Source organism: Scatophagus argus, chromosome 8 (assembly GCF_020382885.2).
Source record: "Scatophagus argus isolate fScaArg1 chromosome 8, fScaArg1.pri, whole genome shotgun sequence".
NCBI lineage: Eukaryota > Metazoa > Chordata > Actinopteri > Scatophagidae > Scatophagus > Scatophagus argus.
The window spans coordinates 18,396,852-18,413,526 of record NC_058500.1 but is presented as its reverse complement, the minus strand read 5'-3'; the positions used below and the strand labels follow the sequence as shown (position 1 = coordinate 18,413,526).

The window sequence follows — 16,675 nt, the reverse complement described above, 5'->3', positions numbered from 1 at the left end:
GATTTAACAAGCTTTGTACTTTGTAGAGTTTTCCCAGGTGTTTTTGGCAAAGGGATAATGAGTAGATTTGGGTTTTATGTGGAGACAAAGGGTGGGGTTACTGCACACACTTCCACTTTGCAGATCCTAGGCAAACATTAAGAGTTGCAGAGTTAAATGCTGAAGAAAGACAGATTTTCCTTGAGGTGCTTTCAGTGGTCTGTATCCTCTATTGTAAGATGATGACAATGATGTCAACTTGGACAGCTGCTGTTTCAAGGCCTTGTTCACTAAGCACTAATTTGTCTGTACTACTTTGCTATTTGATGATGCCATCATAAAATCTGACAAACTTCTCACTCCTGTAACATAATAACATAAGTCCGTCCATCTTTGTTCTCACCTCCTCCACGGTGAGTGAAGCATTGACATCTCCGTACATCGACCTGTACTTGGCCAGCTCTTCCTTCATGGCCTCACTGTCTTTCACCAGCTTGGTCAGCTTCTTGCACATCAGGGCTGATTCCTCTTTGGCAAAGTGGAGCTGGCACTTCAGGTCTGAACTGTCCTCCTGCAGTGACGGGACAGAAAGAGAAAGGGGCACCGAGGTGACATTGATACAGGAGACAGAGAGGCGGACTTGCACACAGATCATCATGAAAACTGAAGTTTTAGGCCTGTAAGAAGACTAAATGATGTGTCAGTATATCGACATTAATGACTGATTTATCGCTGATTAAAAATAATCCAAACATTTGTAGTTCGGCTACTTTTCTATGAACCCTCTGGGGTTTGCAAACCGTAAACTAATCCAAAATTCTTAATTGTGTAACTTGCCACAGCACAATACAATGTGTTAAATCTGAACTGTCAAGAAAGAGGACACTTCAGTCAGTGTAACCTGGGAAACAGTTTTTATAGAGGTGGACCTGACAGAAGCAGTGGGCAACACACACACACACACATGTACACACTCACACACACACAACAAGCTGACCAGTCAGGTCACAAGCCCCTTTGGGTCCATCTATACTGATGACTTCACATAAGGGGTCATGACTGAAGCACATGAGGACTTTGTCGTTGAATTGTGCTGTAAATTTTGAGTGCGTTTCAAACCACAGTCACGTTTTGACATCATCTCTGGCAATTATAGGATTCACTAAATGGTGCTTTCTGTTAGCTGAACACAAGCCACAGCCCATTATGGCGCTGCAACTCAACTGGGATGAACTGGCTTTTCATTCTATTTAAAATTGCCCCGAAGATCAAGACAAAGAGCTATTTGACTAACTTGTGGTTTTCAGCTACCAAGTGTTGAGGTCAGAGTCATGCTGTGTATGTTCCTTGTGAGGCTTTTACAAAAAAAAAAACCCAAAAAACAAAACCCTCAAGAAACAGAGAAACACACCCATCAGTGGTTGCCCTCCAGAATACGAAATGAAGGTTTACTGACTTGCTTGCATACAAAAACAGAGCAATTTACCACCAATAGCAACTAAAGTAATATCATGTATAGTGCAGTATATAACCCACAGAGTCCTTATTAGTTCTTGTTCCTATTAGCTGTAGTCTACTCTGTAGCTCACAGCGATGGAAAGTTACCACAAACTCCAGATGGGTGAACTGTTTTGGCAAGAACATGAATGTAGCAGATGTGCTTTGACTATATACATAGAAGTCCTGCACAGCAGGTTTAAGTTTGCTAACATTATAATTGACATTAACAAAATTCAGTGTATTAAATTCAGCAAGTTTGATTCAGTTTTGCTGTTGTTGTTTGTGGTTAACAAATGATACCCGTGTGTGAACCTGTCTCTTGTCCCAAACTCAGCTGAAGCTACTGCTGACCTGAGGTGACCCAGTGCACCCATTCCTCAGAAGCAGCTCTGGGGCTGTATTTGTTTTATGGCCTCCAACCACATTAAGCAAGTCGAGAGCCAGTGAATTTACAGCCATTTATGGTATGTGGCGTGGAGAGGAAGCCTGGGCCCTTGTAGCTCAGCAGCCAGGGAGAGACGGTGGTGAGAGAATTACTTTCACTTCAAACACTTTCTGTAGGTTTTTAATCTGCATCTCCTCGCACTATGCTGCCCTGTAACGCCTCAGCTCATACGCTTCTTGCCTATTTTACAGCAGTTCTTTCTGCAGAGCTTGAACTATTTTAATGATGTGAAAAGGGGAGCTGCTTTACAAGAGTGAAGTTAAGGAAAAAGTAGCTCGCTGGTTGTTTTGGGAAAAAAAACAGAATCAGAATGAAGAGGAGGCAGAGATGATTTAAAGTGCGGTAATCCAAACATAAACAGAAACCGAATATGCAAGGATTACATGAAGCACAAACACCTGTAGGATGAGATGGAGCATAGAAAGGACACAGAGAAGACCGGGAATACACGAACTGCTGATCAATGGGCTTCAAACTGCGTGAAGCAGGTTTGGACAGACAGAGTGTGATCCCCAGAGGAAATGGGTCACAGAGAGACACACAGGCAGCATAATCGTCTGCCATTTCCGACATGACACTCGTGATTGGTGGCCACAGGCGAGTCTGAACTCACTGAAGCAGGAAGTAAAAGAATAAAAAAACTGTTTGAGGTAGGATTCACAATAAAAGTGCTAATTAACTATTTGTACTTTAATTAGAGTGTCACGCTGTTAATTAACCTGTCAGCAATCTCAACAATTTCTTGACTGCTATATAGAAATGATTAACGGACCATATGTTTATTGATTCTGGCTCACATCAAATTCTAATGCTGGTTCTCTTATTGGTTAATCTTATTTTCAGCAAATTTAGGCTGCCATAAACAGTTACTTGTGATAAATGACACGGTACTTTGTTAGTCTTTTAAATCTTAATCTTGCCTTAAATTTACATTTGTTTTTAACAGAATATTTTAGTGCTGTAGATGATAGTGAGGTAATGTGACGGCGACATGAAACTGCCTGCGATCACATTTCACTCTATCACCGCTGTACAGTGTATTTAGTTATGTGTGGTGATGCAAATGTGGAAAATAAACTGCAGGAAGTGACTGGTGAACTGGTTATAATTTGAAACCAGTACTGGCCTGTTTGACATACTCAGTGTGGAAACATGTAGGAGGAAATCACAGACACACCTCATGTGGTCTTATGTCATCTACAGTCAGCGTAATTGCATTCCTGGAGATATGACATCTGCCTCAAAAGTTATGATAATATCTCTTACCTATATTTCATATTTTTAGCTCTCACCTCCAACTGCATCCCCAGATATAACTACAATGAAATGGATGTCCAAGCATCTCTGACAGAACTGCTGCAGTGTGAGCAGAATTCATATCTTATTTATTTCATAGTTGGGATTACTCCCTGTGAGGCCTTGTAAAATCTGTAACTTTAACTGATTGACTAATAAAGAATATTTTAGAAGAATGAAAATATTATTATATAAAATAGAATTGGACAAGCCAATTATGAATCTAATCACCGTTTGGTCTAGCAGAGACGTAAGAAAAACACTCATCGTACAGAAAAAAGGTGGTTTTGACTGTAATATTTCAATCGGTCTCTTCCTTCATCCATTCTTTGTTTGATCCAAAATCTTCCCCTCTTTCAATCTCCCTCCTCCTTTCCTATTTCATATCACTCTCTGGCTTAATCAACTTCAAACCTCGTCTTCCCTCCTTCATGCGCTGCAGACGTTTCCGGCTCAGCACACATTGCTGTGTGAAATAACTGCCATTCCAGGGTTCTCTTAAAGGTTTAGCTGAAACTGCACTTTGTTTCTCTTAATGATTTGTTGGACCATCTGGGGGAAAACATAGCAGAGTGTGTGTGTGTGTGTGTGTGTGTGCCTGTGTTACCTGTGGAGCAAGCTTCTTGTCAGGTTTGTTATTGGGCCGTGCTCCTCTTTTCTTCTGGGTGTTCTGCAACAAACAAACAGAGTGTCATTAGTAAGATGTGACAACACATCGACTGCGGGGCGTTTGACTAAGACGAAGGAAATGAAAGGTGGGATTTAGTTGTGTAATCACAACACACAATCATATTTCAAACTGCTTCCAACTAAGCTTTAAACTTTCCATTTTGAATTTTAAAACAACACGTTCACATGTTTTTGTTTTCATCCATTTATCAAAAAGGTTGATGCGCGGGAATCATGCAGACAGTTCACAGCAGTTTATTTAAAAACATGACCTTCAGCTGCATCTCCTCAAGGGGACAGCTCCACTTATCTGCTTTTGCAGAGACTAACACTAGAATATCGATGCAGTTCTCATGTCTTCTGTCGAATCCAAAACTACAGCCAGGCTGCTGCAAGCTTAGCATAGAGACTCAAATCAAGCTCTGTCCAAACTTCAAAAAAGCTCACTAATGAACATGTCACATCATGTTTGTTTAATGCGTGCAAAAACTGAAATGTGTAAACAAAAAGGTTGTGGTTTCCTTGGGAGTTATGGGCTAGAGCTACTTCTTGGCTGAGCGCAGTGACTTCCTGGAGTCTTTTTCCTCATCACTCTGAGGACACCAGGCAAGCACCCTAAGTTAAGCTAACTGTATTCTGGCCCTAGCTTCACATACTGCACAATGGATATGGATGGGGCTGTGGTGATGCTGATCATTCCCATAGTGATGTGGATGACGAAGGCTACAATGTGTGGAATTACAGCTGTGAGGTGGAGGCACCAGTGTGAGAACAGAGAGAGGAATGAAAAGAGGGAGGAAGATATAAGCATAGCTATAAGACCTAATGACATGGTACAAAGGCTGGGCTGCACTAATAATCATGCTGTTCACACACACACACACACATACACTCATACACACACTCAGACACACACTCCGACACACACTGTTCATCCAAGTGTCTGCCCAGTGCATTAGACTCACCTAAATCATCATTCTTCCTTCTCTTTAGAGGCCAATCACACACACACACACACACACACACACACACACAGGGCAGACGCTGCAGTGCAAGTAGCTCAGCTCATCTGGCTCTGTCCGTTTCCATGGAAACAAGCTACTCTCTCTGCAACGATCCAACGGCAACAAAAGAAAGAACCGAGAAACAAAGGGATGGGAGGAAAGGAAAAGGTGAGAAAGGAGGACAGAAAAATAACATAACATGTTTGAAGTGAACCTTCCTCCCATGTTCAGGTGGAAGGGTATTTGCATATTTATCTAATTTTTCTTTTCTTTGTCTCTGTTTCTTTCCTTGCCTGGTTCTCACCCCTCCATCACTCTCTGGGCTATTTCCTGACCTTTTGATTTGCCCTGTCCTGCTGTCCATTGCTCCCTCTCTCTCTCCCTGCTCTCTCTTGCCCACGTTCAGTCTCTCAATCTCATAACCCTCTTAAAAATCAGTTTATCAGGATGCCAACAGTCTATTAATGGCTCGAAAGTCGACTGATCAATCAGCTTTCCTGACAATGGAACCATTGATTCAGGCTGGAGGCAGAACAGATATCGGACACTATTGGATCAGGCTTTCGGCTCAGCTTTTGGTTGCAGAGGCAGGATTTGATGGAAAAAAGGTGGAAATTAATTCACGCTAGACTCTTGAGAGGGAGCTCGTGACACTGAATATCACACCTTGATTCATCTGCATCAGTGATATCTGAACTGCCAGCAAGAGGAAAACTTGTCTGATTTGCCAAACTGTAAACCTTTAGCCTGTGTGAAACTGCTTTTGAAATGCTGGCAGAGACCACAGATTATTATTATTTTTTTTGTACCCAGTAAAATCCAGGAAATTCATATTCAAATTTTACACAGATGCAACATTTCAGCAAAAGTGATGCTGATTCCTTTTCTCATTTATTTTTGTACTTGTTCAGTTCACTCTGGAGCCCAAATGCTCTTGTGGGTCAGTTGTAAAGTCTTTGTCCCCGTACAGAAAGGAAGGCCTTACTTTTGAATTTGCATGTTCTTTTGCAGATCTGCTGGAAATTAGATTCAAATCTGCGCTAAAGGGGACCCAGTAACACATGAGCTTTTTCTGTTACGACAAGATGAAATGTCTGCTATCAAAAAGTCCTGATCTGTATTTTACGTGAACTTCCCTGAAGTGCCAGAGAGCTGCCTGGGCCATTGACCAGCTGATCAAACGCTTGCCTAAACTGCATCATCCTGAAAATGTGTCCTGTTACAACCTCCATGAGCGGACAAACAGCTTCCTGAAGCGTTTACATGATCATTATAACAGTTTAACTGGTTAACCACCGCTGCGCTTTTCATTTTACTGAAATATCAAGTTCAAGCTTTAACAGATGAATACTGTACATCTTTAAATCTATTTTTCTACAGTGTTTTTGAAACATCCCTTTACTGTATGTCTTAACTTCCTCACGTGGGTCAGCAGTGCTCAATTTTATAATATGCTTAGACATTATTATTCTGTGAAAGCGCACACAGACACAAAGAGCTGCACACAAACACACAAGTCTCCCGTTACACAGCAGATAAGATAACAGGTTGAGTCCCATGTTATCTGATTACAGGTCTACCAGCTTCTGGCTGCGTCCTTCTCAGCATCAGGAAATGTTTTATCAGGTAACATTTCACTATGTTTCACTGTGAACCCCCAGTTAAATCTGCACAGGGGAAAACTAGAAACTGGAAGGTCTCAAGAAAATAGTAGAAAACGCACGACAAAGGTATAGCAAAAGTTAATGACTACTCAAAGATGTAAATGCACAGCAAGCCCTCTTCTACCTGTCTGAACTGGTGGATGCAGGGAAAACCCTCTCAGGACAGAGAAGGACAGAAGAAGAGATGTTCAACAGATAGAGAGACAGGTAACCACAGCGATGGCAGAGCGAGAAGAAAAGGGAGAGTGAAAGAGATGTTGTCTTTCCTCCGTCATGGATGAGGAAGCACAGCAGCGCAAATTCTCCTCCTTCAGATCCAATATGATCTGCAGCTCAACCGGCCGTGACACCCGGGCTACAGAGCAGGGTGGAATCAAACATGCAGAAAGACCTGATGAAACACCCTGAGGAAAGTTAGGAGAGTCTGGAAGAGGGGAGTGAAAAATGTTGACACTGTGGACGGGGAAGAAAACGAAACACGATGCAACAAAACTCGTGCTGAAAGCCCAGCTATTGAAATGATATGACCTCCGAAAGGATGAGGAAAGAACAAAGACGGGACATCAGTCTTTACAGTCGTTCAAATGAGCGAAAACACACACACAGGGATGAAAACAGAATCCTGCCATCTCAGCAGGCAGCAATACACTGAGAAAAACATTCAAAACTGCTACACTGAGATGTTACCGCTGCTGTCTGTGTGACAGACCAGAGCGAAATATCACAAGTGTTACAGCGCGCTGATATGGTTTCCCAAACGGAAACAGTACACACAGCCTGGTCGGGTTACGGCCCGACACACACGTTAACTGACAGCAGATGAAATTGCTGTATGGTAATGAGAGAAGAGTCTGCACTGAAGGAAATCACATTTCCTTTCAGTGTACAAACTTACCTGAAGCAAGCAGGCATGAAATCCTGAGTGCTCCATGTGGTACTGTCTCTACAAGGACTGTCACTTGTATTATTTACTGGCTTTCTTATTTACTGTTTTAATCATCCCGCGAAGCCTCCGCATGATTTCCTGCTCATGATTCAGGAGTTTTACATTGACACAGATAGTGACAGAATTCACACCTGCCATTCACCAAAGACCGCTGATGGACCAGGGTGACATTTGGGGAAATAAGTTTATTCACTTTTCTTTCTGAGAGTTATGTGATCACTGGAGGATTGATAATGTTGTTATGTCTCTTGTTTTGTAAATATTTTCCCATCACATCTTTCATACATTTTTATGGTTGGTTTCACAGTTTCTGCTAGATGAACTGAACAGTTTCAGGCACAGCTCTGGTCATTTTCTATTGCACATTCATGACAAAGCAACCTTTTCTTGGTCATGTACAAACCACATTCTGTGCAACAGGTTTAATATTAGAAACCTGACTACTTCCAAAGAAAATAACATCCAAAGCTACTGGTTAGAGCATATTTTAAAAACCTCTGTCAGTTTGTGACACGACAAACAAGCCAACACAGAAAAGTTCCATTTTTGAGTTTCAAGATTTTGTTTCACTTATTTAAAAAAGTAGGACTTTTACTACAGAACACGCTATCCTCTGAGGACAGAAATGAGATCAGATTGCTAGAAGACTGGGTGAAAGTGTGTGTGTTTGTGTGTGTGCACATAAAGAGAGTGGGTTTGTGGAAAGAAAATGGATTTATTTGAAGTGCATGCAGCAACAGAGAAACACACACACACACTCTTGCAGGCGAGGGGGCCAGTCTCAGCCTGAAAGAACAGGGCACTTCCATCTCGGCGTTATTACCACCACACACACCAGAACAAAGAGTCTACACAACACACAATGAGTTGCATAACCAGGGTGTGTGTGTGTGTGTGTGTGTTTGTGTGTGTAAAATATAAGGATGCATTTCAAGTGGAGAGAAAAGGAAAGGAGTGACAAGATAACATTTTTCTGCTCATATCTTCATATTTACCAAGTAAAAACAATCCAGTAATGTTCATAAAACAAAACAATGTTGCAGGCTGACTCTAACATCATATTTATTCTTGGTCACAATTGATAACAGCCTTTACTGAATTCCTAGCATGCAAGTGCAGCGTTAAGCAGCTCTCTCTGGTTGTCTGCTGCAGAGGAAAGCAGCTCAGAGCACAACAGAGCAGAGCAGATAAGACAAAAGCAACACCAGTATTTCCCAAATCCCCAGGCTGCTCCGCTCATTACTACACACTCATGCTGTTTCCATGCTCCGCAGTGTTTCTCTCTCTCTCTCACACACACACACACATGTTGTGAAAACATTATAACACCCTGCTAGCGCTGAATTAGGAAATAAACAGCCCCTTTCACTGTCAGTGCATCAAGCAAAAAGCCTCTTTGTCTGCTGCACTGCTGTTGATAAAGCCTGAACTGAGGGTCACAAATGATATAAATCTCTGCCCTCCAGTTGTTCTTAACAGACTGTACCAGTATCAGTTTATTTACTACAAGTCAATCTTTACATCGCCTTAAACATTCAGTAAACAATAGTGCTGTATTTCAGATATTTGAACACATTTTCCTCATGTTCTCTGTAGTCATTCCACGGTTTCCATTCATTTCAATGGAATTATTTGAAAACAATTCCAACCAAGTAATCTGTTGCGTAAACCTAACCAAACTTTGACCGTCAGTTGAAAAGTTTCCCAGCAAGCTTTATTTTGAAAGTCTAAGTTGCATATTTGTTATCACTAACTTGATTGCAGAATGAGAATGAGTACTTTGGTGTGATATTGGCATTAATATTTGAACAATGATAAAATATCTGAGGCAGATATAAGGTTCATGGATTCCACCACTCAAACACTATCCGCCAACTGATTGCCATGCTAGAAATGCGGACATTGATGAAAAACGATGGCTGCCTGAATCAGTTGTTGTTAAGGTCATCATCATTAAGCAACAGAAGAACACGAATCTGTGAGACACCAAAGTAAAGTGCAACAGGAGCATAAGTAGAAGAAGAGTAGACAAAGCCAACAAACTGACCTAATAACGTTAGCTACAAAGTAGCATCAATGTAGTTAGCTACTCAGCACACCAAACCAAGTAAGTATGAGAATACTGAACTGAGTAATGGCCCATTGTATTGCTTATGAATTTTTAAGTTACTTTATTAATCCCAAGCTGGGAAATTACTTCTCTGCATTTAACCCATCACTCACTGATTGAAACACACACACACATGCAACATGTGAAAGACACAGGAGCAGTGGGCAGCATCAAGCACCCGGGGAGCATATTGGGGGTTAAGTGCCTTGCTCAAGGGCACATCAGCCAGCTAATGGAGGGTGGGGACATTATCACTCCACCACACTCAAATTTTTCCTGCCCGTCCGGTGGGGGAATCGTATCAGCGACCTTCCAATCACAAGCCGCTTCTCCAACCTCTAGGCCACGGCTGCCCCCTTTTACCATACATTTGCAAGAGGAGGATTGTGTTATTTCCTCTTTCAAACATGCTGACCTGGTCTCACTTTAATATGTGTGTGTGTGTGTGTGGTAGTGGTTAAATAGTAGTCCACTGCGAAACTCTTCAGGCATCAAATGAGTAGTGGAAGAACAGCAAAGGACAAGAGCGAACAACAGCAAAACCTCTCAAAGCAGCTGTCATTCATTCATGTATCTGGACTCCCAGTGTCTCAGCCAGAGAGATGACGTTCACACTCTCACAACTCACAAAGACAGGAGACAAACCAGGGAAGGGCGACCTTTTTTGAAACCATCAAACTGGTCAGCTCATTAACACCAGAAAGATGGATGAAGTCCAAGGGAGTGAAGGCCAACAAGCTGAACGTTAAAGGTGTAAATATGATTTAAACGGTCATTTTACTGCACAGCACTGCTTTGCTCAGGAAAAGGGTCAAGGAAAATAATCATTAAAGAAAACTGAAGCTTTATAACTGAATTTAGCACTAAGTTGCCATCAGCTTGAACAGCTTTCACGTTGAATGTATAACAAAGTCGCTTTCTCTCCGTACCGTATGCCCTCACTGCTTGCACACAGCATCTCCTTGTGTTCACGTTCCTGCAGGGAACCCTGGCTGGAACACAAATGTGGGATCACTGTGCCGAAGAAACAAAGACGTTATCATGCACGCTCACACAGAGACATCGAGGGGGAGCAGATACACTGGCTGAAAAATATTAATCTAACCTCTTCTCTCCAGTGCCTCAGGTTATCAGGGAGATAAGGTCACAACCTCGGCCAACTGATACGCACTGAAGGATACAATTCAGGTGGGTTTTTCTTCTGCGGTGTCAGTGATGGCTAACCCAGCTGTGAATTAGCTGTTGTTTTCAGGTAAATCACCTGAGGCTGAACTGTGTTACACTCCTGCAACATCACATATATCATCTCAGCTTCTTTAAATGTTCCCATCATGTCTACTGTTGTATTTTCGGCTGTGCAGATGAATGCTGACATGATGTAACACAACAGTGATTCAGCTCACATCCGCTTGTGTGTATCAGCGCAGCTAAAAGCCGAGAGAGTGAATGGCCAATTAGCATCGCATTAGCATAGCATTAGCAGAGCAACAAAGCACAGAGAGACTGATAGGGGATGGATGTGGCACTCTAAATCTGCAGGGAAGAGACACACACACACACACACACACACACACACACACACAGTCTGCCTCTCTATCTGTGGTCTCTCTCTAGCTCTCCATTTTTTTCCCCTCTCCAATAAGTAGTCACGCCACAGCGGGCTGTATTTGAGACTGACAAAACCAGTCCCCTCCTTCTCCGCTGTTTACTTTGGCTCATCACACACAAACACATATACACACACACACAGTTGGTAATATGCAGACAAAGGATCAAAGAAGGGATGAATGGAGGAGTGCAGAGGAGAGGAGGACTTCTGTGTTACCAGAACTACTGCTCACTTCCAGCCACTTATGTGTGCCATATGTGTGTATGTCTGCCAATGTGTGTGTGTGTGTGTGTGTGTGTGTGTGTGTGTGTGTGTGTGTGTGTCTCCAGACACTCCACTTATTAAGGCAGTGTGTTAGTGGGTGACCTTGCACAAATGAACACCCCTTCAAGTACAGCCTCTGTGCTTTATATTGATCTGAATTATGCATGTGTGGATGGCGTGTGCATTGTGTTCATATGCGTGTTTAGCTGTGAGTATATTGTTGTGCAAGCAAGAAATGGGTGTGTGGGGCATATGCGTGTGTGTGTGTGTGTGCAGAGGGATTTGTGTGGGTTTTTTTTTTTAATGTGGGTGCCCGGTGGTGTTGGAAGCTGAACAGAGCTACGTCTGCAAGAACGGCCTGAGAGGAGGATGCGTGTGTGTGTGAGTGTGTGCATATGTGAGTGTGAGTGTGTCAGGCATCAAACCTCAAAGCCAAATGCCTCATTCACCTCACTCCTCTGTCCCAATCACCCCCCATCCCTCCTCAGGGTCCTATTGCCCCTAAGCCTTCATTAAAGGGAACATTCATTTCTCTTTTTACCAGATCATTTCTGCTTGGTTTGCAGGATTCTGCTGAGTTTTAATAACCTGTCATACACCCTCCATAAGGATATGACAATTTAACATATGGACTTAATTAAATGACTAATTGTTTCGGCTGCATCCTTTCTTTGGAATAAGAGGACATTCATTGTGGTTCTTGAGCTTTTGATCAGAAAACACCTGAATACACACCCTGATCGCAAACAGAACAAACTGCTGCATCAGCTATAAAACAACATCATCAGTGCCACTTTTGTCTGCCATGTCTACCAGCCTGCAGTGATATGAAAGATGCTTTAATAAAAAATATAAGTACAAAACTATATCGAAAAGAAGACTTACAAAAAGTATCTTTATGGTTCTATTTACTTTCTACTTTTTGTGGACATTAACAATTATACATAAATGTCATTATTCTACATTGTTTTTTGTTTTGTGTTTTATGTTTTCTCACAATGACCCTGAGACAGGGACGTGATGACAGAGAGCACTGGAGGACAGAGGTGAGGAGAGACAAAGGAAGAGCTCTGTGTCTGGAGAGTTTAATATTTGATTGTCTGACCCCCCATCCACTTCAAGAAGCATCTCCAGCACGAAAGAGATGCAGCATCCATTTACATCCCCCCGCCTGCTGACAAAAACGCTCCGATAACCACAGACCGTGATGTGTTGCCGTGGCGACGGCTTTCGGAGCCTGTCGCCACGGCTCCCCGCCGGCAACACTTCGACGGAGAGACAGAAAGGGGAAGAGGAGAAAGGAAAGGAGGAGACATACATGAGGGGAAGACGAAGGGCAAGATGAATGACATGAGGGTTGGGGGGGAGAGATGAAGTGAGAAAAAAAGATGGAAGGAGAAGAAGGAGAGGAGGGAAGGTGTTTGGATGGAGTGAGCAACAAAAGAGGGAAAGTAGAGGAAGCACAAACCCTCAAAACGCTCTTAACAAGAGTTAGCCTCACCTCTTCATAACCAAACAACACAAATCAGGACCAATAACTACAGCCTTAGAGCCTGTTGTTTTAAACTGCTGTTCATTAATGAGCGCAGACAAAGCATTCATTTGCACGCTTCCTGTACATAGAAATAAGTAAACCCAATTTACATAACTATCATCAACAGCAAACAGTAAGTGCGATATAATGAAGCTGGCTGTAGACAGTGTCTCTGAGGTAAGGTAACAAAACATTGCTGTGCATCCTCATAAAATGCGCAGGTTTAATAACAATGAGATGATGTTTGACATTTCCCACTAAACTGCAGCTCAGCATAATGAGAACCTTATTGCAGGCTGTAAAACAGTTTTCTGATTGTTTTTTTTTTCATTCTTTTTTATTGTTTGTTTTCTCTGCAAAGGAGAGAAAACAATATTCCTCTGTATTTGAAAATTGCAATTCTAATGCAAATCAACATGCATCTACCATTTAACATGATGTATTGTTTAATATCGCTGCAGATTTTGCCTTTTCAGGTGGGAAAGGCTCGTCTGCCCACCAGTCAGCCATTATTATCTGAGCAGAGCAAACATGAGCAGAGAGAAAAAGACTGCAAAGATGATTTGTGGTCTTGTGAGTCTCATAATGTTTTCACTTTACCAGAAAGTGAGAAATACATGGTGGCCGTTCTTGATCACAAAGTTCATGGTAACTGAAAGAAATGGTGTGGAAAAGCATTCAACATTTTAACTGAAATTAAAATAGAAAAAATCTTTAGTTTTAATTTTTCTCAGTTTCTCCAAATTTGTCAACACAGCAAGCGTGTCTGTTAGATACTGCATGGCCGATACCACAGCGATCACTGATATGAGTTACGGGTCTGATCACCCAACATGGTCCAGCATACACTAAACCCACTGACCACATGGATTCTCTCCAAACCATAATAAAACTGCTCCAACACTGAATCTAAACTTCCCCGTGAGCCCACAACATCACACCCTGTAATTTCCCCTTCAGACTCAACAAAAGGCTAACGGCACAGGTGACCCTGCTGGAATAAAATTTTACTGGGAGAATTGAATCTTTTCAGATTTATGGTCACACAGCTGAGGGAATCTCTTTTTTTTATTATTTTGCTGCACTTGTTTTTAGATTAGAGACTTCACAGAGACTTATTTCTGTTTTTCGAACAGGAGGAAATCCAATCAGCTCTTGTCAAAGGCCAGTTTCTGTTCAGTATTATTTGGCGCTGCGTGTACAGCTTTAAATATTTTGCCCTCAAGCTGTCTTTCTTTCCACATGCATAACTACTATATATATAAATGCATTATGTTCTGAACTCCTGTGACTGTTGTGATCTGTTTTATGGACAGGAAGTGTAGTTAAGACTGCACCTGTTTCACTTGTACTGAAAAACAAAAAACAGATTCCATTGTTGCAAAAACTATATTGTTTTAAACTGCCCCTAATCATGCATTAATATGTCATAAATCCTGATTAAACAAGGGTTAAATTTCATCTTGCCCTCCCTCTTTCTTTTCTCACTTTCAGGCACCTGAGCTGCCAGCAACTGTTACCACATAGAGAAACCATATGTGAATGAGAACACAGAGACACACACAACACAAGCTGCTCCACCAACACAGAGAGCGTCCATCTGCTGTGTGTGTGTGTGTGACAGAGGGTGTCCCAGCAAACCACGACACAGCACCCTGTTACCCTGTTATAGCCTATAAATAGAGAGCATCATCTGCAGTAACACCTCCCTGCTCTCCTACAGACTCTTCATCTCACTGCACGGTTCAGACAAGAGGGGGCTTCTAATGAGGTGAAACCTGAAATTAATCGCTAAGATTAGAAGGCGGTCAGAAAGTCAGAGCTGAAGTGTGAAAGGAAGTGGAATCAAAGCTCGAGATTTATCTCTTGTGGTCTTTTTCTGGTAAGAAGAATAAATCTTCCAGAACTCGCTCTCGGCAGCATCAATAGCATTTTATTATGTTGAAGCGAGCTTTGGTTTTGTCATACGCTCACTGCTCTTATAGGGGGTTGGTATGGTGTGATGCAACATGACTTACAATTCATTACAAAACGATACCAGTTATTTCTAAATGCCTTCAAGAGCAAAACTGGTCTATCAGAGTCTGCCCTGAAAGAACTGCGCTTGGCATTAGCATTTCCTATTTTTTGTTTGTGTAGTGTGTATTAGTTGGGAGGTGAGAGTTTTAGAGAAACTCTTATTAAGAGGTAAAAATATAACATTTTAATGCTAATTAAAAAGCAGAGGAAGGACATTAATACAAACTGAATTAACTTGGACATTTATTATGTATGCAAAGCCTCCTGACCTTTCCACCCGCACACATGAGCCTGGACACTTTAGGTGACACACACACACACACACACACACATCCATATGGCCTACAGACACTTCATGAACATGGTTCACATCCTTAATTAGTCTTGTCATGTATGGTTTCACACCTGTCACACACAAGCACACACAAACACACACCAGTCCCTGTCCTGCTTAGACTTAAACGTGTCACAAATATAAAGTGCTGAATAAATTCAAATATTACATTAACAGCAATTATTATTTCTTTTCACAGTTCAATGATGATGAACATGTTGTCATGTAAGACATATATACATAAGTGTAAGTATTCATTTTAAGCATCTAAACCACATATGTCAAACTGGTCCACAGGAGGGCCGGTGTGGCTGCAGGTTTTTGTGCCAACCAACCAAGAGCACACCGTTTGACCAATCAACTGTCTGAAGACGGAGATCAGTTGATTAAATGAGTCAAGTCTGGTGTGCTGCTACTTGATTGGAAAGAAAACCTGCAGCCACACCGGCCCTCCTGTGGACCAGTTTGACATGCCTGAGTGGTGCTGTGGTTAGTACTGTCGTCTCACAGCAAGAAGGTTCCAGGTCTGAATCCTGGTCTGGGCCCTTCTGTCCTCTGGTTTCCTCCCGCAGTCTCAAAAACACGCACATTAGGTTAATCGGTTACTCTGCGTTGCTCCTACTTGTGTGGTTGTCTGTCTTTGTGTGTCTGCCCTGCAATTGACTGGCAACCAGTCCATTGTGAACCCTGCCTCTCGCCCCTAGTCAGCTCCAGCCTCCAGCCCCCCTGCGACCCTGATGGACAAAGCAGGTATAGAAAATGGATGGATGGATCATAAAAAAGTGAAAAATAAGAAAATAACAATAATTCTATAAGAGATACTTAACAGTGGATCCTTCATATGTTATTTCCAGTGCATCAGCAGAAGTCCAGAAGGAAACCACTGAAGCCCTTTGTGCTCTGATTAATAACAGCCTGTTTGAAGTCCCTGACAGCAGAACAAAGCCCGGCTCTGATGGACATGTCAGGGCCCAGGTGACCTTTAGGTGTGTCTGACAGTTCAAACACACAGACGGAGATCAAACACACAAGCGTAAAGGTGATAAAGATAACTGCTGGACATAAGTCAATGATTTCTGTTTGAGACATTAGTATGATTACACTGCTGAGATCATCAGAAACATTTGGCAACTTCTGCAGTCAGGTTTAATGATGTCTTTGTTTTTACATATTACTAATTTTCAAAGACTGCTTAAAGGAATATTTCTGACATTTTGGGAAACACGCAAACAAAACCATTTCACAAGTAGCTCTAAAGCTATTGATCTGTTATAGTACGCGTTGCTTTCATGAGCAGAATGG

General features: G+C 42.1%; 1 protein-coding gene across 2 annotated transcripts in view; it reads right to left on the bottom strand.

The window, feature by feature from the left end:
* The window catches only part of soga1 (suppressor of glucose, autophagy associated 1), a 90,595-nt gene that overhangs the window by 28,082 nt on the left and 45,838 nt on the right, over positions 1 to 16,675 (bottom strand). For both annotated transcript variants that reach the window (XM_046395798.1, XM_046395797.1), the window contains exons 5-6: positions 3,828 to 3,890; positions 383 to 550 (exon numbers count right to left, since the gene is read on the bottom strand). In XM_046395798.1, coding sequence (XP_046251754.1) covers positions 383 to 550; positions 3,828 to 3,890 — 231 coding nt within the window. The remainder of the gene's footprint in view (positions 1 to 382; positions 551 to 3,827; positions 3,891 to 16,675) is intronic.